The 25,959-nt window shown below is 21.5% G+C and overlaps 6 protein-coding genes across 6 annotated transcripts; 5 read left to right on the forward strand and 1 right to left on the reverse strand.

The window, feature by feature from the left end:
- Positions 1 to 2,170: 2,170 nt before the first annotated feature.
- On the forward strand, positions 2,171 to 3,291 carry PY17X_0951001 (PIR protein; the record flags this gene model as incomplete). The annotated part of the gene is made up of 3 exons (XM_022955295.1): positions 2,171 to 2,185; positions 2,291 to 3,136; positions 3,226 to 3,291. 3 exons carry the CDS (start codon positions 2,171 to 2,173, stop codon positions 3,289 to 3,291), a joined length of 927 nt encoding a protein of 308 aa, XP_022813095.1.
- A 918-nt stretch (positions 3,292 to 4,209) lies between these two features.
- Positions 4,210 to 5,617, reverse strand: PY17X_0951101 (fam-a protein; the record flags this gene model as incomplete). The annotated part of the gene is made up of 6 exons (XM_022955294.1): positions 4,210 to 4,233; positions 4,376 to 4,609; positions 4,688 to 4,797; positions 4,919 to 4,988; positions 5,077 to 5,323; positions 5,463 to 5,617. 6 exons carry the CDS (start codon positions 5,615 to 5,617, stop codon positions 4,210 to 4,212), a joined length of 840 nt encoding a protein of 279 aa, XP_022813094.1.
- A 3,083-nt stretch (positions 5,618 to 8,700) lies between these two features.
- PY17X_0951201 (PIR protein) lies at positions 8,701 to 9,756 on the forward strand (the record flags this gene model as incomplete). Its single annotated transcript, XM_022955292.1, has 3 exons — positions 8,701 to 8,715; positions 8,835 to 9,581; positions 9,667 to 9,756. The coding sequence occupies 3 exons, from the start codon at positions 8,701 to 8,703 to the stop codon at positions 9,754 to 9,756; spliced, it is 852 nt and encodes a 283-aa protein (XP_022813093.1).
- A 2,302-nt stretch (positions 9,757 to 12,058) lies between these two features.
- PY17X_0951301 (uncharacterized protein) lies at positions 12,059 to 13,261 on the forward strand (the record flags this gene model as incomplete). Its single annotated transcript, XM_724935.3, has 3 exons — positions 12,059 to 12,073; positions 12,211 to 13,086; positions 13,175 to 13,261. 3 exons carry the CDS (start codon positions 12,059 to 12,061, stop codon positions 13,259 to 13,261), a joined length of 978 nt encoding a protein of 325 aa, XP_730028.3.
- Positions 13,262 to 15,518: 2,257 nt separating this feature from the next.
- Positions 15,519 to 16,634, forward strand: PY17X_0951401 (PIR protein; the record flags this gene model as incomplete). The annotated part of the gene is made up of 3 exons (XM_022956662.1): positions 15,519 to 15,533; positions 15,662 to 16,453; positions 16,542 to 16,634. 3 exons carry the CDS (start codon positions 15,519 to 15,521, stop codon positions 16,632 to 16,634), a joined length of 900 nt encoding a protein of 299 aa, XP_022811013.1.
- Positions 16,635 to 19,863: 3,229 nt separating this feature from the next.
- Positions 19,864 to 21,819, forward strand: PY17X_0951501 (PIR protein; the record flags this gene model as incomplete). Its single annotated transcript, XM_034637539.1, has 3 exons — positions 19,864 to 19,878; positions 19,986 to 21,227; positions 21,316 to 21,819. 3 exons carry the CDS (start codon positions 19,864 to 19,866, stop codon positions 21,817 to 21,819), a joined length of 1,761 nt encoding a protein of 586 aa, XP_034493491.1.
- Positions 21,820 to 25,959: the final 4,140 nt, after the last annotated feature.

The following is a 25,959-nucleotide window of genomic DNA, read 5'->3' on the forward strand; positions in this document are numbered from 1 at the left end:
TAGGATTAAGTATTATATTGTATTCATTTTTTATAATTAAACACTAATTAAATATATGTTTCATTCCGTATGTTTAATCACAAGATGAAATAAAAAATCCAAATATCCAACCAAAAGGGATACTTCCATTAATATGAAAGGGGTACATAACATTTTTTCATGAATTATAACATATATAATTGAGTGTTCATGCCGATTTAATATGATTAAAACAAAATATCTATATTGTATATATTAATATAGATGTTGAATGTATATGAATTTATATTATGCTTTATCACAATTGCCTATTATATAAGCCTTGATAACCCAAAGCTATATGTAATTATGCATATCATAATATGTTTCTTTATTTGATGAAAAATTTATTTAGCAAAAATTATGATTTGTATCACATTTATTTAGATGCAAATCATTTTATCCAACTGAACTGTAATAATATATATTCATAAAATGTCGATCGGTATTCGACAATACAACGTTATCTATAAAAGGCATTTTATGCATTTAACATTTTTAATAATCAATAAAAATGTGGATATTAATAAAAAAATAAATTATAGATATATGTATACTATCCTTTAAAATAACAATTATGTATAGTATTATTTTATGTTAATATTTTAAATTCAAATAATAGAGATACTTATATATACATTAATTTATTTACTATAAAGGTATACTATTAGATTAATCACTATTAATTTTGAACTTTATAGTTTTGAGGTATAAATAAATTATATTTTAAAATAGTTAAAAAATAAAATATAAGTATATTAATAATTTTTTTTATCATATTTTGTTCTAATAATTATAAATAATATGATAGATAGAATAACGTTAATGTTATATGCCTATACATATAAACTGGTAAAATATTATTCAATAACTAATATTGAAATATTGTTATATTGTGAAACCTTCATATAATTAAATACTGATATTAATTTTATAGAGAAGGCAAATAATAATACATTATAAAGGTATCAATTTATATATTTTGTTAAATATCCAATTTTAATTTGTAATTTTACATTATAAAAATATGAATCAATGATGAAAGGATTAAAGATTCAATTCATGTTAAATATCATTTAATTATTCATATTAACGCATATTATATTGTTGTTGTTTTACTATAGAATTAATAAAATATAGAAAATTTAACGAATTATTTTAATGTATATCCATTGATAATTATAACAATAAAATATATAAGATAAGAATGAACAATGTAGAGCACATAAATAATATTTATATAAATATATATATATTAAAGAGCTAATATATCTTATCTCTCTCCTATTATAGGGTAAAATAATGACATAATCAAACATAGTTTTATATTATACTTTAAAATATCATCAGTAGGTATATTTGTTTAATATTTACTAAGCATTATTTTAAAAATAATATGCATTCAAAGACTTATTTAAGCTTATAAATATGGGTTCAGTGCTAATATTTGTTTTAAGGAAAGGATGACAAAATATATTATAAAATTACCCAATAAAGTATATTTCTAAAACGGAATGTGTAAGAATAAAAATAAAGTTATTGAAAATGTTAACTATAATTGGAATGGATATATATTAAATAAAAACAATATAAATTTAAGTATATGCAATTTATTTTGAAAATACTATAATTTTAATAAAACATGGTATATAGTATTAGAAACAAGTATATACGTATTTAATATATTTTAAAAAATAACTATTTATATACTTTAAGGATTATAGTAATAATGGGTTTCTTAATTGTTTCTATTTTTGCAGTATATTAAAACAAAAGATATGGCGTTGTTTGTTTTCTATATTAAAGTATGTGTATAAGAGATGTATTTTTAATTCGTTACATTGTTTCTTTAATTTTTATAATAATGCTCATATGAGTGTTATTAAGGATAACAATTTATGTAAAATTGTATCTATACACATATGGTAAAACATGTATTAAACATCCCCAAAACACGATAATTTATCTAACTAACGTAAAGTTATTATATTGTTCCATATTATCTTTAAATTAATGTTAAAAATGATAATAACATGCTTAACCACATATAATATTACATTATAGTTTAATTATTTTGTCATTTATTAAGCGTAAAATATAAAAATAATATGATGTTACATAATCCACATATTATAAACAAAATAAAATTACAATGGATTATAAACTGGTATATAATTTTTTTAAGAAAATTTGCTTGTATTTGTTGATATTATATAATCTATAAATTTCATTAACATATATTTTTATTATACTTTTTTAAATGTTTTCTTAGTGTGAACAGTTTGATACATTGAGAAAATATTTACCCGATGAATCAAACACATCTACAAGTAATGATATTCATAATTTAGAGAACATTAAGTATTACTGCTCTAATGTAGAATCAGAGGAAGCAGAATGTAAGACAGATATCGATAAAATTAAGGCTGGATGTTTATGGTTGTTTGAGCAATTGTTTGTGAAAAATAACAAAAATATCAGTACAGTTGAATACATTATCATATGGTTAAGTTATAAACTAAATCAAAAGACGTATGACGAAGCCAAGGATCTAAATGATTTTTACAATAAATATATAGAAAATAATAGGCATTATATTAATTGTAAACAAGGCGGTGTAAATTGTAGTAATTTATTAAATAGTAATACAGGATATTCAAATTATAAGGAGATCATAGATAAAAGAAAGAAAATGTTTAATATTAATATTAAAAATATATCTAAAATTTATGATGCATTTAAATCATTATGTAACATGTACACTGAACTTAATGCAAACAGCACAATATCTGAGGAATCTTTAGGAAATGCTAAAAATTTTGTTAAAAAATATAAAGAACTTAATGACGATTCTACAATTAATGAAGACGGTTCATATAAACAAGTATTGTCTACATTATCAATTGATTATATTAATTTTAAAAGTTCTTGTGATAGTAATGACAATGGTTGTAACAAAATTCCATCCCTTACCCCGACAGAAGCAGAAGAAAGTGATATTCTAAGTTCTGAAGAGATTTGTTATGTTACATCATCAAGTTTGTCGATAGTAAAAAAATTAATTCTAGCTTTATTAATATTCAGTGCAATATCAATCTTTTTGGGAATTTTTTTTAAGGTAAATAATAAGAAATTTAAAAATTATTTTCATTAAATATATGCAAACGTTAACAAAAAAATCGTACACTTCTTAACATTTTATATTAGTGTTCGTTATTTGTATTACGGAAAAGAGCTCAAAAACAATATTTAAGAGAAAGGCTAAAAAAATAAAGAAGAAAACTGATCATTAATATGTGATTCAAAGAGTAATACTATTTCAGGAATAGTAATAATGATTAATATATTTTAAGAAACTATCTATTGGGAAGTAATTTTTGCACAATTTTTATATAGTTTTTATGTTGTGAATTAGGGTTAAGTATTATATTGTATTTAATTTGAATAATTTTATAATATTTATTAGTTTAAGGAATTGTTTTAAAGGTTTAGGGTTATATTGAATTATATATATCATAAAATGGTCATGTTATGAATATTTTTATTTAACGAAACTGCTTATTTTCATTCTACATTTATGTTATATTTTATTTTTTCTATGAATGTATATGATTTTTTTTTAAAGAAAACACTGTTTTAGTTAGTTTATTATAATGTTCACATATATTTGTATAAAATATATTGGTATTATATGGTTTAAATAGCAATATAAAAAAATATTACACATAATGTAACATTTGTATTGAATAATCTGATCACTTCATTAATTTCATTACTATAAATAATATTAAAATCAAATATCACTTACAAATAAAAAATCGTTTAAATATATGGGATACCCCCCCAAATTTTAGCCTATAGATGATGTCCATGTTTGTAAACAAAAAAGGGTGATAATTATTAAATGAAAGATCTTCATAAGTTATAACAGTTTTATTTGTATTATTCAAAAAATTAATACATATAGATGTATTATAATATTAAAAGACATAAACAAATAACAGACAAGAACAAAACAATCATAAAACCAAAAAATATGTTATGATGGTAATTTAAATAAATACCATTCATGGAAATAAACATTTTTATTAACATAAATTCTCTAATATATGGTACTGAAAAATATATTTAAATATATGTTTATTTATGAGGGGGGAAACAATCTAAAGGTTTTCCAATAATATTTTTTTGTTAAATGGAATCATGTTCATCATTCTAAGAAAAAAAAGATAAATGGATGATTATATAAAATGTTTATATTTTTTGCAAATTATAAATATGTACACTTATTTAAAACCATATTTTTTAACAATGGTTGAAATAAATTATTATTTATTAAAATCTGTATACCGTTTACAGAGTTGACATAGGTGATTTCAATATATTTGTTTTTTTTTTCAACAATGTATCCATTTAAGTTAACAAACATTTTTATTAATTTTCCATTTCTAATATCATCTTCAGAATCAATTTCAGCTTGGAATAAATTTGCATTTTCTATTATTTTGTTTTCAAAATATTTTTTATTTTTACGGTTGTGATCAATTATATTTGCTGAAGCCATGGCAATCATAGTTTTGTTTTCTGATGTCTACAAAATTAATAAAAGTGTATTTGAATAATATGAGAATTACGATTTATAACGAAATAGAAAGAACCTTTTGCTTACTTTAAATTTTGCAGCTAAAGCATAAAAATATTTTTCACGAGACCACGGCCATTTTTTGCAACGTTGTTGTATTATTACTAAATTTCGACTGTACACGCGGACAAATTTTCCTAAAAAACATATTATAAAATTGCATATATATAATTAAAATATGATGATTTTGAAGATGTGAGAAAGAATAAATAGTAAAAATAATATGTTAATTTGGGTAATTATTTATGTTTTGTATACTTTTAACCGAGCCTGTATACAAAAAATTGCTACTGTCGGGATTCCAAAACCTGTTTATTAATCCATTATACTAATGGAAGTAAAGAGAAATAAATATTATAATAATTTTTTAATTTGAATTTGGTTTATAACTTTTAATGGTGTTCGTTAATTGATACCATATTCGGATCATCAACTATATATTCAATTTTTTTAACATTTGTATGACCTCGATGTTTTTTTTTATAAAAAAACATATAGTAAACAGAATTTCTACCATATAATACATAATCATCTTTACTTGTAGCATGATGTTCTAAATGTGTTAAAGCTTCTGTCATAAATCTGCACGCGTTTATAGTTTCTTCGGGATCGGTATATAATAGGTGCTTGTTTTTTTGATATATTTCTTCTGTAATATCTTTGCTAAAAATGACCATATTTTTAATGTGTACAAAAATAAAGTTATTGTATTTATATTATAACATTGTTGCAAAGACATACATTTAATATTTTCATAATGAAATATATAATATATATTATATATATTGTTGTATTTTCTTACGCAGGATATGATTTTTTTGATTTGAATATTGTAAATTTTTTTGATTTGTATTTTGTATATGTTTTTGGAGAAAGCTCCGTTGCAAGGGTTTTATTATTTACACATAGGGAGATGGTTAAAAGAAAAAAAAAAATTTGAATATAAAACTTATTCATTTTGGAACTTTACAAACAAAATATTAAAATATATACTAGTATTTTTTTAATTAAAAATTAACAACTCGTAAATATGTACAAGTATAATTAAAATTGAAGCTAATCATTTTTTCCAATAAAGCATAAAAAACAAATATTTATTTTAAAAAATACAAATTATTATTTAAACAACAAATTTGGGTACTTTTATCAGATTGATAAGTTTAATATATGTTTTATTTAAATAATTCAACCACAAAACAACATTAATAACAGAATCTTTCATAAATAATGAATATCAGAAATGTAATGATTCACAATATCATAATATCTAAAAATAAATAACTTTAATTATATAAGTGATATTTTTAATATATAGCATTATTAATACACAAATTTTATAATTGATCAAACTCAATTTAAAATTTATAGAACAGTTCATTACGTATGGAAGTACATATACTTACATTAATAAATAAAAGATCATAGTACTATAAATATTATATTAAACAATTAATTTAATATGAGGAATGCAGTTAATTCTAATATTACTAATACTATTATAATAACAACATTTTTCGCCTCATCATAATAGTAGTATGATAAAATTTATATTATGAGAATCAAACAATCTGTGTTTTTTTTTATCACTTTTAGTAAAAATTTTACTAAATAAAATTTTTGGAGCAAAATTGTTAATTTTATAAAAATTATTTATTGGTAGCAATGTTGACAACCATACCTTTTTATAATTGAATACAAATTATAAATTCCCTTTTAATAGTAAAACAGTGAATATGTAAATTTAAAAAAGATACAAATAAAGTATGAAATAAAATATGAAATAAAATAATGAAACATAAAGTTGTAAAGTCAAGAAATATATAATGTAATTAATTTGTTTTTTAATTATAATATTCTTGATGTCGAGGTGTTCATGTATTATGGATCAAGGTTATGTTTATGGTTCTGGGATATTGTAATTACATTTTTTATAATTAAATATATTATGACTAAATTTGTATAATTAAATATATTTATGATTTTGTATGTTTAATCTGGAGATGATGTGTAAATATAGAAGGAAAAAAGGGATAGTGTGATTAATATGAAATATGTGATAATATATTTTTGATAAAGTATAATATATAGATTTAAAATGATTAAAATTATTAAAATAGTATATTAGATATATAAATATTGGTTATATATGAAGTGATATTATGGTATATGATAATTGTCTATTATATGAAACTTGTTAATCAGGGGCTATATTGAATTATCCACATTATAATATACAGTGCATTTCTTTGTTTGGTGAACAGATTTATTTAGTAAAAGTTATAATTTTGAATATTCCCGTGCATTATATGAGCATATTGTTAGTGTTAATTAATGACATTGTGGACATATAATAGATAGTGATAAAATATAGGTTGATATATATCGGTAATATAACGTTGTCTATAGATATTAGTATGCTTCTAACATTTTTGAAGTTTTAATTGTAGTTACTATTCTCTTCTTGTATTAATAGAAGTTTATTTGTACGCTTTAATTTATTTTCATAAAGGTATAATAGTAGATTAATCACTATTAATTTGTAAGTTTTAATGATATGGTGTATATATAAATTGGAAATATATTATAAATGGTAAATTGAAAAAATATAAGTATATTAATAAAATTTAATGTTATAGTTCTAGTTATTATAAATAATATGATAGACAAAATGCGTTATTATTATATGCTTATACATATAAACTAATATTGAAATGTTATTTCATTGTGAAACCTTCATATAATTAAACATTAATATTATCGAAAAGACATAATAATGCATTATAAAGGTATCAATGTTATATATTTTGTTAAAGATCCACTTTGGGATATATGGTTTTATATTCTAAAAATATGAGGAATGGAGAAAAGGTTAAAGACTCAATTCATGTTAAATGTCATTTTATTATTCCATATTAATGGATATTATACTATCAATGTTTAGTGAATCGTATTTAATTACAAACAACAGTATGTTATCATAGAATTAATAAAATATAGAATTTTCAATAAATTATTTGAATGTATATGCATTAATAACTATAAAAATATAATATATAAGATAAAAATGGACAATCCATAAAATGTACGAATATTTACATAAATTTATATATTAAAAGAGAAAATATATCTTATCTCTCTCCTACTAAAGGGTAATATAAAAACCTAATATATATAGTTTTCTATTATACTTTAAAATTCATCAGTAGGTATTTATATGTTATATATTTAATATTTACTAAGTATTATTTTAAAATAAATTTACATTCAAAGACTTATTTAGGCTTATAAATACGGGTTCAGTGCTAATTGTTGTTTTAAAGAATGGAAAAGATGGGGAAATATATTATAAAATTACCCAATATATTATATTTATAAAACGGAATGTGTAAGAATAAAAATAAAGTTATTTAACGCATTAAAATTATTTTTTAATTTATCTATATTAAATACAAATAATATAAATTTATATAATATGCATAGAAAACGGTGCATGTAACTAAATTTGAGAATGCTATAATTTTAGAAAAAAGCATATTATATATTATAAGAAACAATCATGTAAATATTTAATATATTTTAAAAAATGACTATTTATATACTTTAAGGATTCTAATAATAGCTTTCTTAATTTTTTATATGTGTGCAGTATTTAAGTTTTAGGACGTTGTTTGTGTTCTGTATTAAAGCATATGTATAGTATACATTTTTTAGATTCATTATAAAAGTATATCCATTTTTATAATATAGTTATACCAAATGTTAGTAAGAATTGTTTTTTTGTATAAAATGCATCATATATATGGCAAAAGTGTATAAGCAACCTTCTATCTAAGGTAATTTAGCTAAGTGCCATAAAATGAGTATAATATTTTAGTAATATTAATATATTATTATTTTATATGAAGTTAAAATTAAGAATAATATGTCTAATGAAAGATAATTGATATGTAAATATCATGAGTAAATATACCATATATTCTATGCAATATATATAAACAACATCACCCCGCATAATCTCCAAATTATAACAGAATTTCATTATGTCTTATAAAGTGGTATATATATTTTTTATTATATTATTCGTATGTTGCATTCCTACAAATTATATTAATTTTAATTTTAGTAACATTTATATTAATACATTTTTTGTTTAATTCGTAAAATATATTCGTAGTGTGATATAATTGGTGCGATTGATAATTTTGTTAATGATCCGAAAATCCCGGGAGGATATAATTCTATTGGTTATTCTAAGGATTATTGCCCTGATAATAACTGTGATACTGATGTCAAAAAAGTTATTTCTACTTTTATAGCATTGGTAACTTTATTTAATGGTATTGATAATCATGAAAAATTAGAGAATGATAAACTTGCTGAATATGCTATTTTATGGTTAAGTTATAAACTAAATCAAAAAACACAAAATGGAACGACCAAATTGTACGATTTTTATACTGAAAATATAATAAAAAATAGTAAATATAATGAGCATATAGCTACTAATAGTGGTAGTAATAAGATTAATGATGATGTTATAAAAAATAAAATAAAATCGATGAATATGAATATTAAAGATATATCTAATTTTTATGATCCATTTAAATCATTATGTAAAATGTATATTGAAGTTGATGCAAACAACAAATGCATGCCATGTTTAGAAAATGTTGGAGAATTTTTTGAAAAATGTGAAAAAGTTAAAAATACTTTGGATATTTCTAAAGGAAGTTCTTATTCACGACTATGGTATAATTTATCAAATGATTATGATAAATTTAAAGAGAAATATAATAGTGTTAAGTGTGGTTATGTCTCATCACTTGTAGCTTGTCCACGAAGTTCAGTAACAAAAAATACACTAATTAAAATTGCAATTATATTTGTTGCAGCATCAATTTTATTGGGAGTTTCTTATAAGGTAAATAATAAGGAAATAAAAAAAAACATTATATATATGCAAACATTAACAAAAAAATCATTTACTTCTTAACATTTTATATTAGTATTCGTTATTTGGATTTCGGAAAAAAGTTAAAAAACGTTTAAGAAGAAAGCTAAAATCATTAAGAAGAAAATGGTTAATTGATATATGATTCGAAGAGTAATGACTATTTCAGGAATAGTAATAATGATTGATATATGCTAAGAAGCTGTTTATTTGGAAATAATTTTGCATAATTGTTATATAGTTTTTATGTTGTGGAACCCATGTTTAGGGTTAAGTATTATATTGCATTTAATTTTTTATAATTTGAATACTAATTAAATATATGTTTCATTCTGTATGTTTAATAATGAGAAGTCCAAATATGCAACCGCAAAGGGTACTTCCATTAATATGAAAAGGGTCACATTACATTTTTTCATAAAGTATAATAAGTGTTCATTCTGATTTAATATAATTAAAAAAAATGTCTATATTGTATATATTAATATAGATATTGATTATATGTGAATTCATATTATGCTACATCATATTTGTCTATTATATAAATTTGTTTAATCTATGGTTATATCAAATTATGTATAACACAACATGTTTTTTATTTGATGAAACATTTTATTTGGTAAAACATATTATTTGTATCATATTTATTTGTATCATATTTATTTTAATCTAAATCATTTTATCAAACTGAACTGTGATAATATATAATCATAAAATATAGACGTATGGTATATTGATCGAGGTTGAACAATATAACATTGTCTATAAAATATTATTATGCTCCTAACATTTTTTGAAGTTGTAATTGCAGTTAATATTATCTTCTTGTATTAATAGAAGTTGATTTGTACGCTTTAGCTTATCATAAAGGTAGAACATTATATTAATCACTATTAATTTTTAAACTTAATATTTTGAGGTATAAATAAATGATATTTTAAAATAGTTAATATATTTGAATATAAGAATATTAATAAAATATAATGTTATAATTTGATAGATAGAATAGCGTTGTTATTATATGACTATACATCTAATCAAATACTCTACCAATAACTAATATTGAAATATTGTTATATTGTAAAATCTTCATATAATTATATATTAATTTTATCGAAAAGACACAGAATAATACATTATAAACGTATCAATGTTATATATTTTGTTAAAGATCCAATTTGGGATTTGTAGTTTTATATTTTAAAAATATGGGCAATGGAGAAAAGGTTAAAGACTAATTAACGTTAAATGCCTTTTTATTGTTCCATATTAACACATATTATATTATCATTATTTAGTGAATCATCATTTTTTTTAATCTAAAATAGCATTGTTTTATCGTAAAATTAATAAAGTATAGAATTTTTAATAAATTATCTGAATGTATATACATCGATAAATATAGCAGTAGAATACATAAAACAAAAATGAGCTATGAAAACATTTAACAAATATTTATCTAAATATATATATTAAAAGAGCAAATATATCTTATCTCTCTCCTCTTAAAGGGCAATATAACAACCTAATACACATATTTTTCTATTATACTTTAAAACTCCCATCAATACTTATTTATATTTTAATGTTTAATATTAATAGAAAGGCATAATAAATTTTTAACATTTACTATGTATTATTTTAAAAATAATATAGATTCAAAGACTTATTTAAGCTTATAAATACGGGCTCAGTGCTAATTGTTGTTTTAAAGAATGGAAAAGATGGGAAAATATATAATAAAATTATCTAATAAGGTATATTTCTAAATTGGAATATGTAGGAATAAAAATCAAGTTATTGGACTCATTAAAATGGATTATGAATTTATCTTTATTCATTAAAAACAATATAAATTTATGTAATTTTCATAGAAAATGGAGCATGTAACTTAATTTGAAGATACTATAATTTTAGAAAAAACTATATTATATATTATAAGAAACAATAATGTAAATATTTAATATATTTTAAAAAATGACTATTTATATACTTTTAAACATTATAGTAATAATGGATTTCTTAATTGTTTCGATTTTTTCAGTATATTCATTTTGAGACACCATTTATTAAAACAAAAGATATGATGTTGTTTATTTTCTATGTTAAAGCATATGTAAAAGAAAATATATTATAAATTCACTACAATGTTAATTTTTATAATAATGTCCATATGAGTTTTATTAAGGATAGTAATTTTATGTGTAAACATATATACATATAACCTATAATGCAGAAAATAACCTTAATTTATGGGAATTTAAGTTCCATAAAACTATTATATTGTTCCAAATTACCTTTAAATTAATATTAAAAATGATAGGAATTTATTTAAACACAAACGATTTTATATTAGACTTCAATTATTTTGTCATTTATTAAGCGTAAAATATATAAAACAATATTATGTTACATAATTTACATATTATAAACAAAATAAAATCACAATGGATTACCCCCTGGTATATGCATTTTTTAATAAAATTTGCTTTTCCTTATATTTTTCGATGTCATATTATCTATAAAATTCATTAAATTTTATTTTATAAGAGTTTCATTAACATATATTTTTATTATACTTTTATAAATTCTTTCTTAGTGTGAAAAATTTAATGTAGTAATTCAACATTATCCTGATGAATCAAAGATTGGTGATGGAAGTAATTTTGATAATATAACGAATGTTGCTAGATACTGCCGTGATGAAGAATCAGGGGAAACAGAATGTAAGACTGAACTCGATAAAATAAATGCTGTATGCTTATGGTTACTCAATGAAAATATTGCTAAAGGGATTGATGATTTAAGTAATGACCAGGTTGAATCGTTTATTATATACATTATGATATGGTTAAATTATAAGTTAAACCTAAAGAAAGATGAAGGAACCAACCTAAATGATTTTTATACTAATATAGAAAAAAATGAGAATTATACTAATTGTACAAATGGTGATGATGATTGTAGTAATAAATTAAAAAAAAAAACGGGATATAATAATTTTAAGGAAATCATAGTTAAAAATATGGATTTGTTGAACATTCATTTTGAAGATATATCTAAATTTTTTGAAGCATTTAAATTATTATGTAAAATGCATGATGAATTTAATGAAAAAACTCTAGAATGCTCGAAATATTTGGGATATGCAAATGACATTGTTGGCAAATTTAAAAAACTTAATGAAAATTCTAGTGCTACTAGAAACAGTTCATATAGTCAAATATGGTCTACTTTATCAACTGATTATGATAGTTTTAAAAAGGACTATGATGATAATAGTTGTATGGGTATTCCATCGATTCCAACGATAAAAATAAAACAAAATCACGTACAAAGTTATGAAGATCATTCTGAACATGATTCTGTACAAAATTCTGGTGTTACATCATCAAGCTTGTCGATAGTAAAAAAATTAATTCTAGCTTTATCAATATTCAGTGCAATGACAATCTTTTTGGGAATTTTTTATAAGGTAAATAATAAGAATTTAAAAATTATTTTCATTAAATATATGCAAACGTTAACAAAAAAATCGTACACTTCTTAACATTTTACATTAGTGTTCGTTATTTATATTACGGAAACGATCTCAAAAACAACATTTAAGAGAAAAGCTAAAAAATATAAAGAAGAGAATGAACCATTAATATATGATTCGAAGAGAGTGACAATTTAGGAACAATAATAATGATTTATATATTTTAGGAAACTGTCTATTAGGAAGTAATTTTTGCACAATTTTTATATAGTTTTTATGTTGTGGGTCGGGGTTGAGTTTGTGTTTATAGAACCCATATTTGGGTTAAGTGTTATATTGCATTTAATTTTGAGTAACTTTTTATAATTTGATAATATTTGGGGTTTGTAAATGTTGATAAAGGGTTTCCAATGTTCCATGGTTTAGGGTTATATTGAATTATATATATCATAAAATGGTGATATTATGGTATATGATAATTGTCTATTATATAAAACTTGTTAATCAGGGCTATATTGAATTATGGAGATTATAATATACAATGGATTTGTTTGTTTGATGAAAGATTTTATTTAGTAAAAGTTATTTTGATTTAAATTATATTACGGGAATATATGTTGTAATAATAACATTATATGTGAGGATGGGTAGGAATTATAAGATGATTTTGAATAGTTGTGCATTATATGGGCATATTGTTATTGTTAATTAAGGAGGGGATATATAATAGATAGTGATAAAGTATAGGTTGATATATATCGACAATATAACGTTGTTTATAGATATTATTATGCTTCTAATATTTTTTAAGTTTTAATTGTAGCTACTATTCTTTTGTATTTTACATTTGTATTAATAGAAATTGATTTATATGCCATAATTTATTTATCATAAGGTATAATAATAGATTAATCACTATTAATTTTTAAACTTTATATTTTGAGGTATATATAAATTGGGAATATATTATAAGTAGTTATTTGAAAAAGCATAAGTATATTAATAAAATTTAATGTTATAGTTCTAATAATTATAAATGTGATAGATAAAATGTGTTATTATTATATGACTATACATATAATCTAATAAAATACCAATAATTAATATTGAAATGTTGTTTTATTGCGGGAACTTTATACAATTAAATATTAATTTTATCAAAAAGACACATAATACATTATAAAGGTATCATTTTTATACATTTGTTAAAGGTCCAATTTGGGATATGTGGTTTTATATTATAAAAAACTGGATAAATAAAGAAAATGCTAAAGACTCAATTCATGTTAAATTCCATATTAACGCGTTTTATATTATCATTATTTTACCATATAATTAATAAAATATAGAATTTTTAACAATTTATTTGAATGCGTATACACTGATAACTATAGTAGTAGAATATATAAGATAAAAATGGACAATTCATAAAATTTAGCGAATATTTACATAAATTTATATATTAAAAGAGAAAATATATCTTATCTTTCTCCTCTTAAAGGGCAACATAATAACCTATTTACAAATATTTTTTTATTATACTTTAAAATTCCATCAATAGTTATTTATGTGTTATATATTTACTCAGCATTATTTTAAAAACGATATGCTTTCAAAGACGTATTTAAGATTATAAATAGCATACTAAGTATGGGTTAAGTGCTAATTGTTTTAAAGAATGGAAATTATGCGTAAAATAAAATATAAATTTCCCAATAAGGTATACATATAAGTTGAAGTATATACGAATAAAAAAAATTATTTAATGCATTAAAATTTTTTTTTAATTTATCTATATTTATTAAAAATAATATCAATTTATATAATTTGCATAGAGAAGTAACATAAATTAATTTGAAAATACTATAATTTTTGAGAAAATATATTATATTTTATAAGAAACAAGTATATAAAAATTTAATCAATCTTATTAAATAATATTTATATGCTTTTAAGGATTATAGCAATAATATATTTCTCAATTATTCCGATTTGTGCAGTATATTAGTTTTTGGATGCCATTTATTAAAACAAAAAATATGATATTGTTTATTTTCTTTATTAAGGCATATGTATAAGAAAATATATTTTAAACTCATTACAATGCTACTATAAGTTTGTGATAGAATTATACCGAAAGGTATTAAGAATAATAATTTTATGTATAAATTTATATACATATTATAAAAAATGTATTAAACAACCCTGTATTTAAGGTGAATTAGCTAATTATCATAAACCAGGAATGCATCATTTCTTTAGTAATAATATTATTTTATATTAATTACTGAAAAACTTTTAATATATTTAACTACAGACAGTTGTTATATATAGGGTTAAAGTATTTATGTCACATATTTGATGCAGTGTATATAAAACATCATGCTTTTACTCAATTTATAAATCAAAAATAAAATTTCATCACAATGGATAGGTATATGGTATATGGATTTTTTAATAATGTTTTCCTTTACATTTTTTGATATTGTATTATATATAAATATCATTAAACTTTAATAAAATTTTCAATAATGCACATTTATAATAATGTTTTTAAATTTTTTCTTAGTGTCAATTGCTCTATACTGTAAGGACCTCGATTTCCGATCATTTGGACACAGGAGGAAGCCATTATTTTAATAGTGGAAAAAATTTCGATAAGTATTGTACTAATGATAGTTGTAATAGTAATCTCGGAAAAATTAATGCTGGATGTTTATTTTTGTTTGATGAATTCTTTAAGGATTCTGATAATTTTAAATCTAATGCAAAAAGTAACATCAATATTGTTGAATACATTATGATATGGTTAAGTTATACGTTAAACAAAACCATAAATGGAGAAAAAAGTATAAATGAATTTTATAATAAATATATAAACAGTGACGAGAGCTATAAAAAGGGTATAGAAGGTGTTACTGCTTATAAAAATTATAAGGATCTTATAGATAGAAATGATTATTTTTTAAGTATGGATAAGAGCATTATATCTAAATTATATGATGCATTAACATCATTATGTAATATGCATGTTACCGATGCTGGACACGTCCCAAATTGCGATCAATGTGAGAAAGCTGCAAATGGGTTTGTTAAAAACTATGAAGGAGTTATCAGTGATTCTAATATTACTAAAAATGGTTTATATCGTAAAATATTATATATTTTATATACTTTATCAAATGATTATGATAATTTAAAAAAGAAAAATAACAATAGTTCATCCTTGCCATCGATAAAAACAAAGATTTATATGCCAATATATGGATTTTCATCATTAATTTTCTTGATAGAAAACAATTTTTATATACTTTTATTGATTTTTGGTATAATAATAGTTTTTATAGGAATTTATTATAAGGTAATAATAAGAAATTAAAAAAAAAATTTCATTATATATATAGAAACAGTAATAAACAAATCATACGTTTCTTAACATTTTATATTAGTATTCGTTATCTGGATTTCGGAATCGATTTAAAAAGCAATATTTAAGGAAAAAACTAAAAAAAATGAAGAAGGAATGGACCATTGATATATGATTCGAAGAGCAGTGATTATTCCATGAATAGTAATAATGGTTGATATATTTTAAGAATTTGTCTATTTTGAAATAAGTAATTTTGACCATAATTTTGTGGTTTATAAGAATAATTAAATAATATAACCAGTTAAATATAATGTTATATGTTTGTACAGTTTTTGCATAATTTTTATATAGTTTTTATGTTGTGGGACCCATATTGGGATTAAGTATTGTATTTTACTTAATTTTTTATAATTTGATAATATTTATTAGTTTAAAGGTTTGTTTTAAATATATATATAGTAAAAAAGTTATTAAAAATATGTATAGAATAAGCTGTAGTTTTTAATATTTATATTAAGTCTAAATATGTAAGAAAAAATGAGGATGAAAAGGAGCAATAAAGAAATATATTTTGATAAATTATAAGAATTGGATTTGTGTTAATACAACTCAATGGTAAATGTGTTGAACTATATTATGCATTTTTGTATTTTATTGTTAATTTTGTGTTAATGGTTTATGGGTCAATCGGTTGAATATTGAAATAGATGTAGAAAGATTATTCCAAAGTATCGATTTGATCCTAAAAGAAAACGTTGATTTAAATATTAACAATGCATAATATAAGAAACTGGGGGAGATGGAATGGAATTGGAAGGAAATCATAATAAATTATTTCCTTCCTCAGTAACACCTGAACCGAATGATAAATGGAGTTATGGAAGAATGAATTTGAATGGAATAATTTAAACGCACTTATTAATAAAATTATAAGCTATGCTGAGGTTTAGAGTTGCATTTTGGAGAACTCATATTTTGGGTCAGGGTTCTGTATTATAAGTTATAGTTTTGTTCTATGAAATTTATGCTTTGGGTTAGGGTTATATTTTTATTAATCTGTTTATAATGTGATCATTTATTTATCTATAAATGGTGATTAAATATATATACTATACTTGTATGTTTAATATCAAAATATGCCCCAATATGCACCACCCAAAGGAGCATAGTCATTAATGTGAAAGAGGTTGTGTAACATTTTTTTCATGAGTTATAACATATATAATTGAGTGTTTATAGAGATATAATATGGGTAAAGTAAAATATTTATATTGTATATATTAATATAGATATTGAATATATATGAATTCATATTATCCTATATCATAATTGCTTATTATATAAGACTTGTTAATCAAGAGTTATATTGAATTGTGGACATCATAATATATAATGCATTTCTATATTTTGTGAAAATATTTATTTAGTAAAACTTATTATTTGTGTCATATTTATTTAGATTTAAATTGTGTTTTAACAACCGAACTGTAGTAATATATATTCATAAAATGTCGATCGAGAATCGACAATACAACGTTATCTACAAAAGGGATTTTATGCATCTAACATTTTTAATAATCAATAAAAATATGCATATTAATAAAAAAATAAATATAGATATATGTATATTATCTTAATTTTTTATTATATATAGTTTCATTTTATGCTAAAGTTTTAAATTTAAATTATAGAAATAGTTTTCTACCCATTAATTTATTTACTATAAAGGTATACTATTATATTAGTCGCCATTACATTTTAAACTCCATAGTTTTAAGGATATATGAATTATGAAATGTATAAAATATATTACATTTAAAATAGTTAATATCATATTTTGTTCTAATAATTATAAATAATATGATAGATAGAATATCGTTGTTATTATATGACATACATATAAAATAATAAAATATTTTACAATAACTAATATTGAAATATTGTTATATTGTGAAAAATTCATATAATTAAATATTAATATAAAATATATCGAAAAAATAGATAGTAATTATTTTTTTTGAACTAATAATATTTATATTAGATTATTATATATACAGAAACTTATAAATATATATTTTAAATATAATGTTTTTACGAGATAATACATTTTTTAAAATGTTATATTTTAAAACACTGAAACAATGAAAATTATTAATTGGTTTAAATTATTCCTCTTGAGTGCATTAATTATTTCATTGTAGTAAACAGTGATATATCATTAGTAACAACAATACTAATATTAGATTAATGTATTATGTTTATTTAATTCTATCACATGGATATACAGTAGTCATATATATTATTATACGGGAGATAAGATTAAAATTGTATGCACAAAATATCAAATGAATATTATAGCCTTTAATTAAGTATTTGTTTAATGGGATAATATTAGAATTAACAACATCAAAAAAATAATATGAATTTTATTAATGATTCTATAGTTTTCTTAAAAATATAGTTTTTCTATATTGAACTAAATGGTTTATTATAAAATATGTAGTATATAATATGTTTATATTATAAGTAGAAATGTGCACTATCATGGGAAATTCACATAATGTTTCTAAAAATTTATTATCGCCACTAAATAAAAAGCAAATGTTAAAATTATAAACCTATAAAATTTAAGTAAACTACATGAAAAGAATTTCATATAGATTCTTTTGTAAATTAAAATTAGTTTTTATATTATCCAAGTTTTAAAAAGATACATCTAAAATTATTTAATAAAGCACATTTTAGTATAAATAAAGTTATTATATATTATAAATACGAACTACATATAATATATTTAGAAAAGTAGTAGTGTTAACCTATTCTATAAATATTGTAATCTAAATAAGTAATTTGTTTTATATTATTAGATATGATATTAAAAAATGCAACATCCAATATAGAATAATAACATATATAAATATTTGACATTCAAATAATAAAATAAATTAAAATAACTTTTGAAACTTCCTTATTAAAAAAGTAGCGAATATATATTTATTTTCATGTGTAAACCTATAATATAAATATATTATTATATGAAACAAATTTAATCTATTTTTTTTACGAGATTCCATGAATTTGTGGAATATAGTTATTCAAGATATTATTTAAAAAAGTTGTATTACGTATAAAATGTATTATATATAGATATGATAAAAATGTTAAACAAATAACCTCTTAAGGAAATTTAGTGATTGTCATAAATAAAAATTAAATACCTTTTTAATACTATTATTATAGCATGTTAATTTAGTATTAAAACTAATAGAACCTCTTTAAATATATATATTAATTATATAGAAGACCATTAACCGGATAACATATTTTATTATAATACATTCCTTATGTACACAATAATATTATGACAATTTTTTTACAGATTAAAAATAAAATCCAGCATAATGAGTTCCCATGTGGTATATACATTTTTTAATAAAATGAATTTTATTTTGTTGTTTTTGCATTGTTTATAAATTAACTTAAATTTCATAATATTTCATTAATTTTTATAATATTTTCTTAGTGTGAAGCATTTAAATTTGTTGATCAAATTTTGCCTGATGGTTTTGATTTCGAGAAGGATCATAAAACTTCTAATAAATACAATTATTATTGTCGAACTAACAAGAAACCATGGAAAAGAGAATGTAATACTATCGGTGAAGTAGTTAACGCTGTTACTATAATGTTACTTCATAAATTATCCGTTTTGAATAAAAATATAGAATATGAAAATAAAAATAACGAATATATCACGTATGTTATGCTATGGTTAAGTAATAAAATGAAACTAATTAAAAAAGGGAGCTACGGAAGCGTAGGAGATTTTCATGTCACGTTTATACGAAATAGTAAAAAGTATCAACTATATCATGATAAAATCAATAAAAACCGCAAACTAATGAATCTTGAAATTCATAGAATGCGTAAACTTTATGGGTTACTTAATGAGTTGTGTAATGCAATTACTAAACATACCACCGATCCTTCAAATTGCTCCAATTTTTCAAAATTTGTTAATGATTGGATAAAACTATACATACAACTTGTTTTAAAAAAAAAAAAATTTTTTGAAGATGAATATTATTGTAATGTATTGGTGACTTTAAAAAATGCTTATGAGAAATTTAAAAAAGATAATGATACCAAAAAAAATTTTCCAGAAATTATAGAGATAGCAGGAATAAAAACTTGTGAGGAATTAGGTAAAGAAGCAAAAAGTTCATCGAAAGTTATAGGTGTGGCGTTCAATGAAGTGAAGACACAAAAGGATTTAGAGAAAGGGAAAGATACCTCGAGAAATATAGATTTAAAAAGTGCATTTGAATTTTATAGTTTATTTTTTAGTAAAATGTTTACTAATATTGGAAATAGCTTATATGAAAATGTGTTCCCAACGTTAGAAGATTTTTACGGTAAATTAAAAAATTTTGCTGGTAACACGATTAATCATGTGAATAAAGAACTTAAAAAAGCAATAGAAACTTATGCACCAAATAATTGTATATCTGAGGAAAAAGACCAAGGGAGTAATCCACCATCATCTCAAGAAAGTCTATCTGAAAAAGGAGATTCTGATCAAAAGGGTTGCGAAGCATCTCAAATAACATTGTCAAGATCAGCGACTGAACACGAAATTCCAGTATCCAATGTAGCAAGAGATGGAACAACCGAAATGGGTGATAATCCATTCAACGTATACAAGAACATGGGATTTTCAATTTTAATTATTTTAATACCCATTGCTTTAGCTATTATGTACAAGGTAAATAAAAAGAAAATTGTGAAGTATACAATTTTTAAAATATTTCCTCACTATAAAATATTATATGTTTTTCATAATTTTATGTTAGTATTTGCCATTTGGATGGAGAAAGAAATCAAAGAAAAAAAAAAAGATGAAAAAGGCTATAAATATGTTTGATACAAATGAAACAACAGAAGAAGTTATAAACCCAACTGATCGAAAAAAACAAATGAAAATAACTATAAATTTATCTAGTCAAAACAAACAGGATAAAAAGCTTACCAATTCATCTACTCCAAAAAAACAGGATAAACAATTTATAAATTCATCTACTCCCAAAAAACAGGATAAACAATTTATAAATTCATCTACTCCCAAAAAACAGGATAAACAGTTTATAAACTCAAATGATCGAAAGAAAAAAGTGGAAATAATTATAAATTCATCTAAAAAAAAACAGACTAAGGATTTTATAAATTCCACTTATTGGGGAAAATATCCATTATTAAATATATATAAACTTATGAAGGCCGATCCTGTACCATTTATAATTTTATTTTTGTTGTTTATTTTTTATCTTTATAAAAGAAAAGGCGATTCTTTAGAATAATAAATATAATTATAGTTTTTGTTTTGGGTTCAGATTCTTTGAATCTGACTTTAAAATTCAATATAAGTATTAAAAATAATAATTAAACTGCATATTAATATAAGTAATTTGGCTTATATAGACAATTAAAAAATGTATTTTTTGTAATATTATAATATAAATATATGTATTTTATTAATCTATATAAAACAGTGTTGTATGACTGATTTATTTGATTTCAATTATAACTTCCTTTTTTATAACTCTAAAAATATATTAGTATTCATCATTTGGAATTCGAAAGAGTTCCAAAGATAAAATTTAAGAGAAAAAAAAGAAAGATAAAATAAATCATTAATAGATGAGTTAGAGGATTTTGATTGATATAGTTAATAATTTATAAGGTTGATAATAACGATGGGGTGTTGTATAAAAATAATGAAAATAAGAGAAATAGTACAGAAACAAAGTATATTAAAAAATGTGGTTATGGCAATAATTTAAATAGACAGGATATATGAAAGGATATTTATTTTATTAATAATGTATTACAACATTAAGATGATAAAAAACATTATGATAAATGTACATTTATTCCATGGAAAATATGATGCATAATCTCATAATATTTTGTATTTGTGGTGAGTGAATTATTTCAGTTAATAAATTTCCAATAATAGGGGTATTAATAGTAATCTGTGAACAAAAAACAATAATGTATAAATATATAAAAGAAAATATTATAGTTTTGTGTGGATGAATAGCATATATTGGAAATATTTACATTTATATAAATGTAAAATAGGATAAAGAAATAACAAAACAAAATGTGGAATAAAATTTTAAGTTATTAAAATATGTATACCGGTTACATAGTCGATATAAACATATTTGTTTATTTTTTCAACAATGTATCCACTTGAGTTAACAAAGATTTTTTTTAATTTTCCACTTTTAATATCATCTTCAGAATCAATTTCAGATTGGAATAAAGGTTTAGGGATCAGGGATCAGGGATCAGGGCTCATGGTTATATTGAATTATATATATCATAATATGTTCATTTTATGAATATTTTTATTTAAAGAAATTGCTTATTTTCATTCTACATTTATGTTATATTTTATTTTTTCTATGAATGTATATAATTTTTTTTTAAAGCAAAAATGTTTTAGTTGGTTTATTATAATGTGTATATATATGCATAAAATACATTGGTATTATATGTTTTAAATAACAATATAAAAAATGATTACATATAATGTAACATTTGTATTGAATCATTCTGATCACTTCATTAATTCCATTACAATAATGGTATTAAGATCAAACATCACTTACAAATAAAAATATGTCATGATACTATTTGGAATAAACAATCAGTCGTGATACCATTGGGAATAAACAATAAGTCGTGATGCTACTGGGAATAATGAATAAATCAGGGGTTATTTTTATTATAAATGACACAAGTAACAGGACATATAAGTATTACATGAGGAATATGTTTTTTATGGTAACAAATGGGGGAATATCGGAAAACAAAAAGGTTTTTCAATGGTGTATCGGAATTAAATCATTATAAAGGAAGGATGCGGATATATATAAGTTTTGAATTGCAATATAAAATATTGACACATTTTAATAAATCCAATATATGATTACAATATATATGGGATATACAAATTAAAATAAAATGTTACAAAAAAGGGAGATTTATAACATAAAGATACTTAAATGTCTCGAATTATTGACATTTGTTTAACTATATCAATTATATCAATTAATTTTTACAGAGTGTGTGATATACTTGAATTTTTGGTTTATTCTCATAATATATCATGAAAATATATAATATGAATCAGTAACTACAATGTGATATTGGTGGGTACTATGTTTCGGTATAATTATATGGTGATGGTTTGGTATCACTTTTTATTGTTGATGATGTACTTTTATTATATGATATTGTGTGTTCGGTGGAACAGTTGAGTGTTTTGTTTCACTGTTGGATATTATTTTTTAGTAATTTCATTCTTTTGATAACGGATTACACCAAATGTTAGTGCTAATGTTGAAATAAAGTAGATATAACTGCAGCTTTGTTATTTTTAATAAACGACTTAGCATTTTTTTATTTTGTTTATAATTTCTGGGCTTGCTTCAACATAATTATTGGATCCTGGGGTTAATACATTTATTGGCAATAAAAAGGCAACAATATAATGCTTTTGTTAAATCATTTTCGCATAAGTAAAAAAGGTATAATATAATAAATGTATAAAGCGAATTAATGTAATTATAAGAGTTTATTATAACAATAAAATACAAAATCAAATCCAATAAATAATATTAAGATAGGAATATTTAATTTTTTTGGTAATTAAAAAATGTCCAGGGTCCCGGTTTAATGTTGCAGATTTATGGGTCCCAATTTAAAAGGTATATAAATTTTAAATAAGTCAGATATATTTTGTTCATTATTATAAATATAGTGGTGTAATATCTATAAAGAAAATTATAATATAATTATAATTCAAATTTCTGTATATTTTGATTAAAAAAGGAGGGAATTAATCAATATATTTGGTATATGATGGGATTTTGTATTTAAATTATTTGTTGTATTTTTTACTCTGATTGAGATATGTAAAAATAAAGGTGATATAGTGTTTAAATGTTATAGGTGTGATAATATGTTTGTGAAATGAGAAAAATATAAAGTCAATAATTAAATTTTGATCATTTTGTAGATATATACTTTTCTATTTTTGATTTCAAATGGTGGTAAGTGTGTAAAATAATATTATAAAAATGTATGTAATGGTTATTGAAGTTTGATTATTATTATAATAGTGGTCAATAAATTAAAACAAAATTAAACAAAATTACGAAAGAAATTGGAATTGAAATGTATTCTTCCAAATATAGTGTTATCTTATTTGAATAAGGATATTAATTAATAATGGGGAAGTAAACAAGCAAAAAATTAGGATCATTAAAATGAAATAGGAAAGTAACTATGTTATTGTATCATTAAATAGTGGAAGAAATGAATAATGTTGGAAAATTGCACACATCTTCGTTGTTTATGATTAATTTCTTAGATTTTGAATAAAGTTTATATAAATGTACATAAATATTGTTATGGTGAATGGAAATTTGGGTTTGTAAAGGGGTAAAATAAAGAAATGATGTTCGTATAATGGTGAAAATAAAGAAGTGATGTTCATATAATGGTGAAAATAAGGAAGTGATGTTCATATAATGATAAAAATAAAGAAGTGATGTTCATATAATGGTGAAAATAAAGAAATGATGGATATACTTTTTAACTTTTTGCAATGATGCATTATATTTAAAATTAAATGAATATCCAGATGGTGTTTGTATATTATCACCTAATTGATTAAACTGGTGATAATTAACACCTTGTGGATTTATTTGGGGAGAAAATTGATACAATGGATTTTTTGGATGAATTTTTTAAAACTCGTCATAATAAACTTCTTTAAAATGTTTATTTGTATAGACTGGTTACATATTTTAAATCAGTATAAAATTATTTTTCTTTTAATAATTGAATTTCTTTGGGATATATTGATATTTATCATATTATGAGTATGGTTTGTAATTAAAATGTTTTCGGCGAATTCGGAATAGGGATTTATGTTTTTTTGATTTAAATTGTTGTTTTGATGTTGGATATCGAATCATATGTATGGTGTTTAATAATGTTGTAAACGGAAATGATTGTGTTTCATCTGGTTTTATTTTAAGGGATTTTGGAATTATATTAAAATTTTGTGCTTTTTTCGTATTTGATTAAACGGTGAAAGAAAATAAATGGCATCATTTGATATGAAGGATTTCCCTTCAACTATAACGGGGTTTTGTAATGAAAGTGTGTATTCATTTTTAACCGAGCTGAAAATGGAGAGAAATAGTGATGCAATAATTATAAAATCAGTTGATGTGAAAAAAATGAAAACATCTGTTATAAACCCCATTCACGGGGGAAAAATCACTATTAAATATACGGAAAGTTATGGAGGCCGACCCTGTACCATTTATTAATTTATTTTTTTTTTTGATTTTTTTTGTTTATAAAAGAAAACTAAATTATCCAAAGTGATAATTTTAATTAAGTTATATTTGAAG

The sequence above is a fragment of the Plasmodium yoelii genome, assembly GCF_900002385.2.
Source record: "Plasmodium yoelii strain 17X genome assembly, chromosome: 9".
NCBI lineage: Eukaryota > Apicomplexa > Aconoidasida > Haemosporida > Plasmodiidae > Plasmodium > Plasmodium yoelii.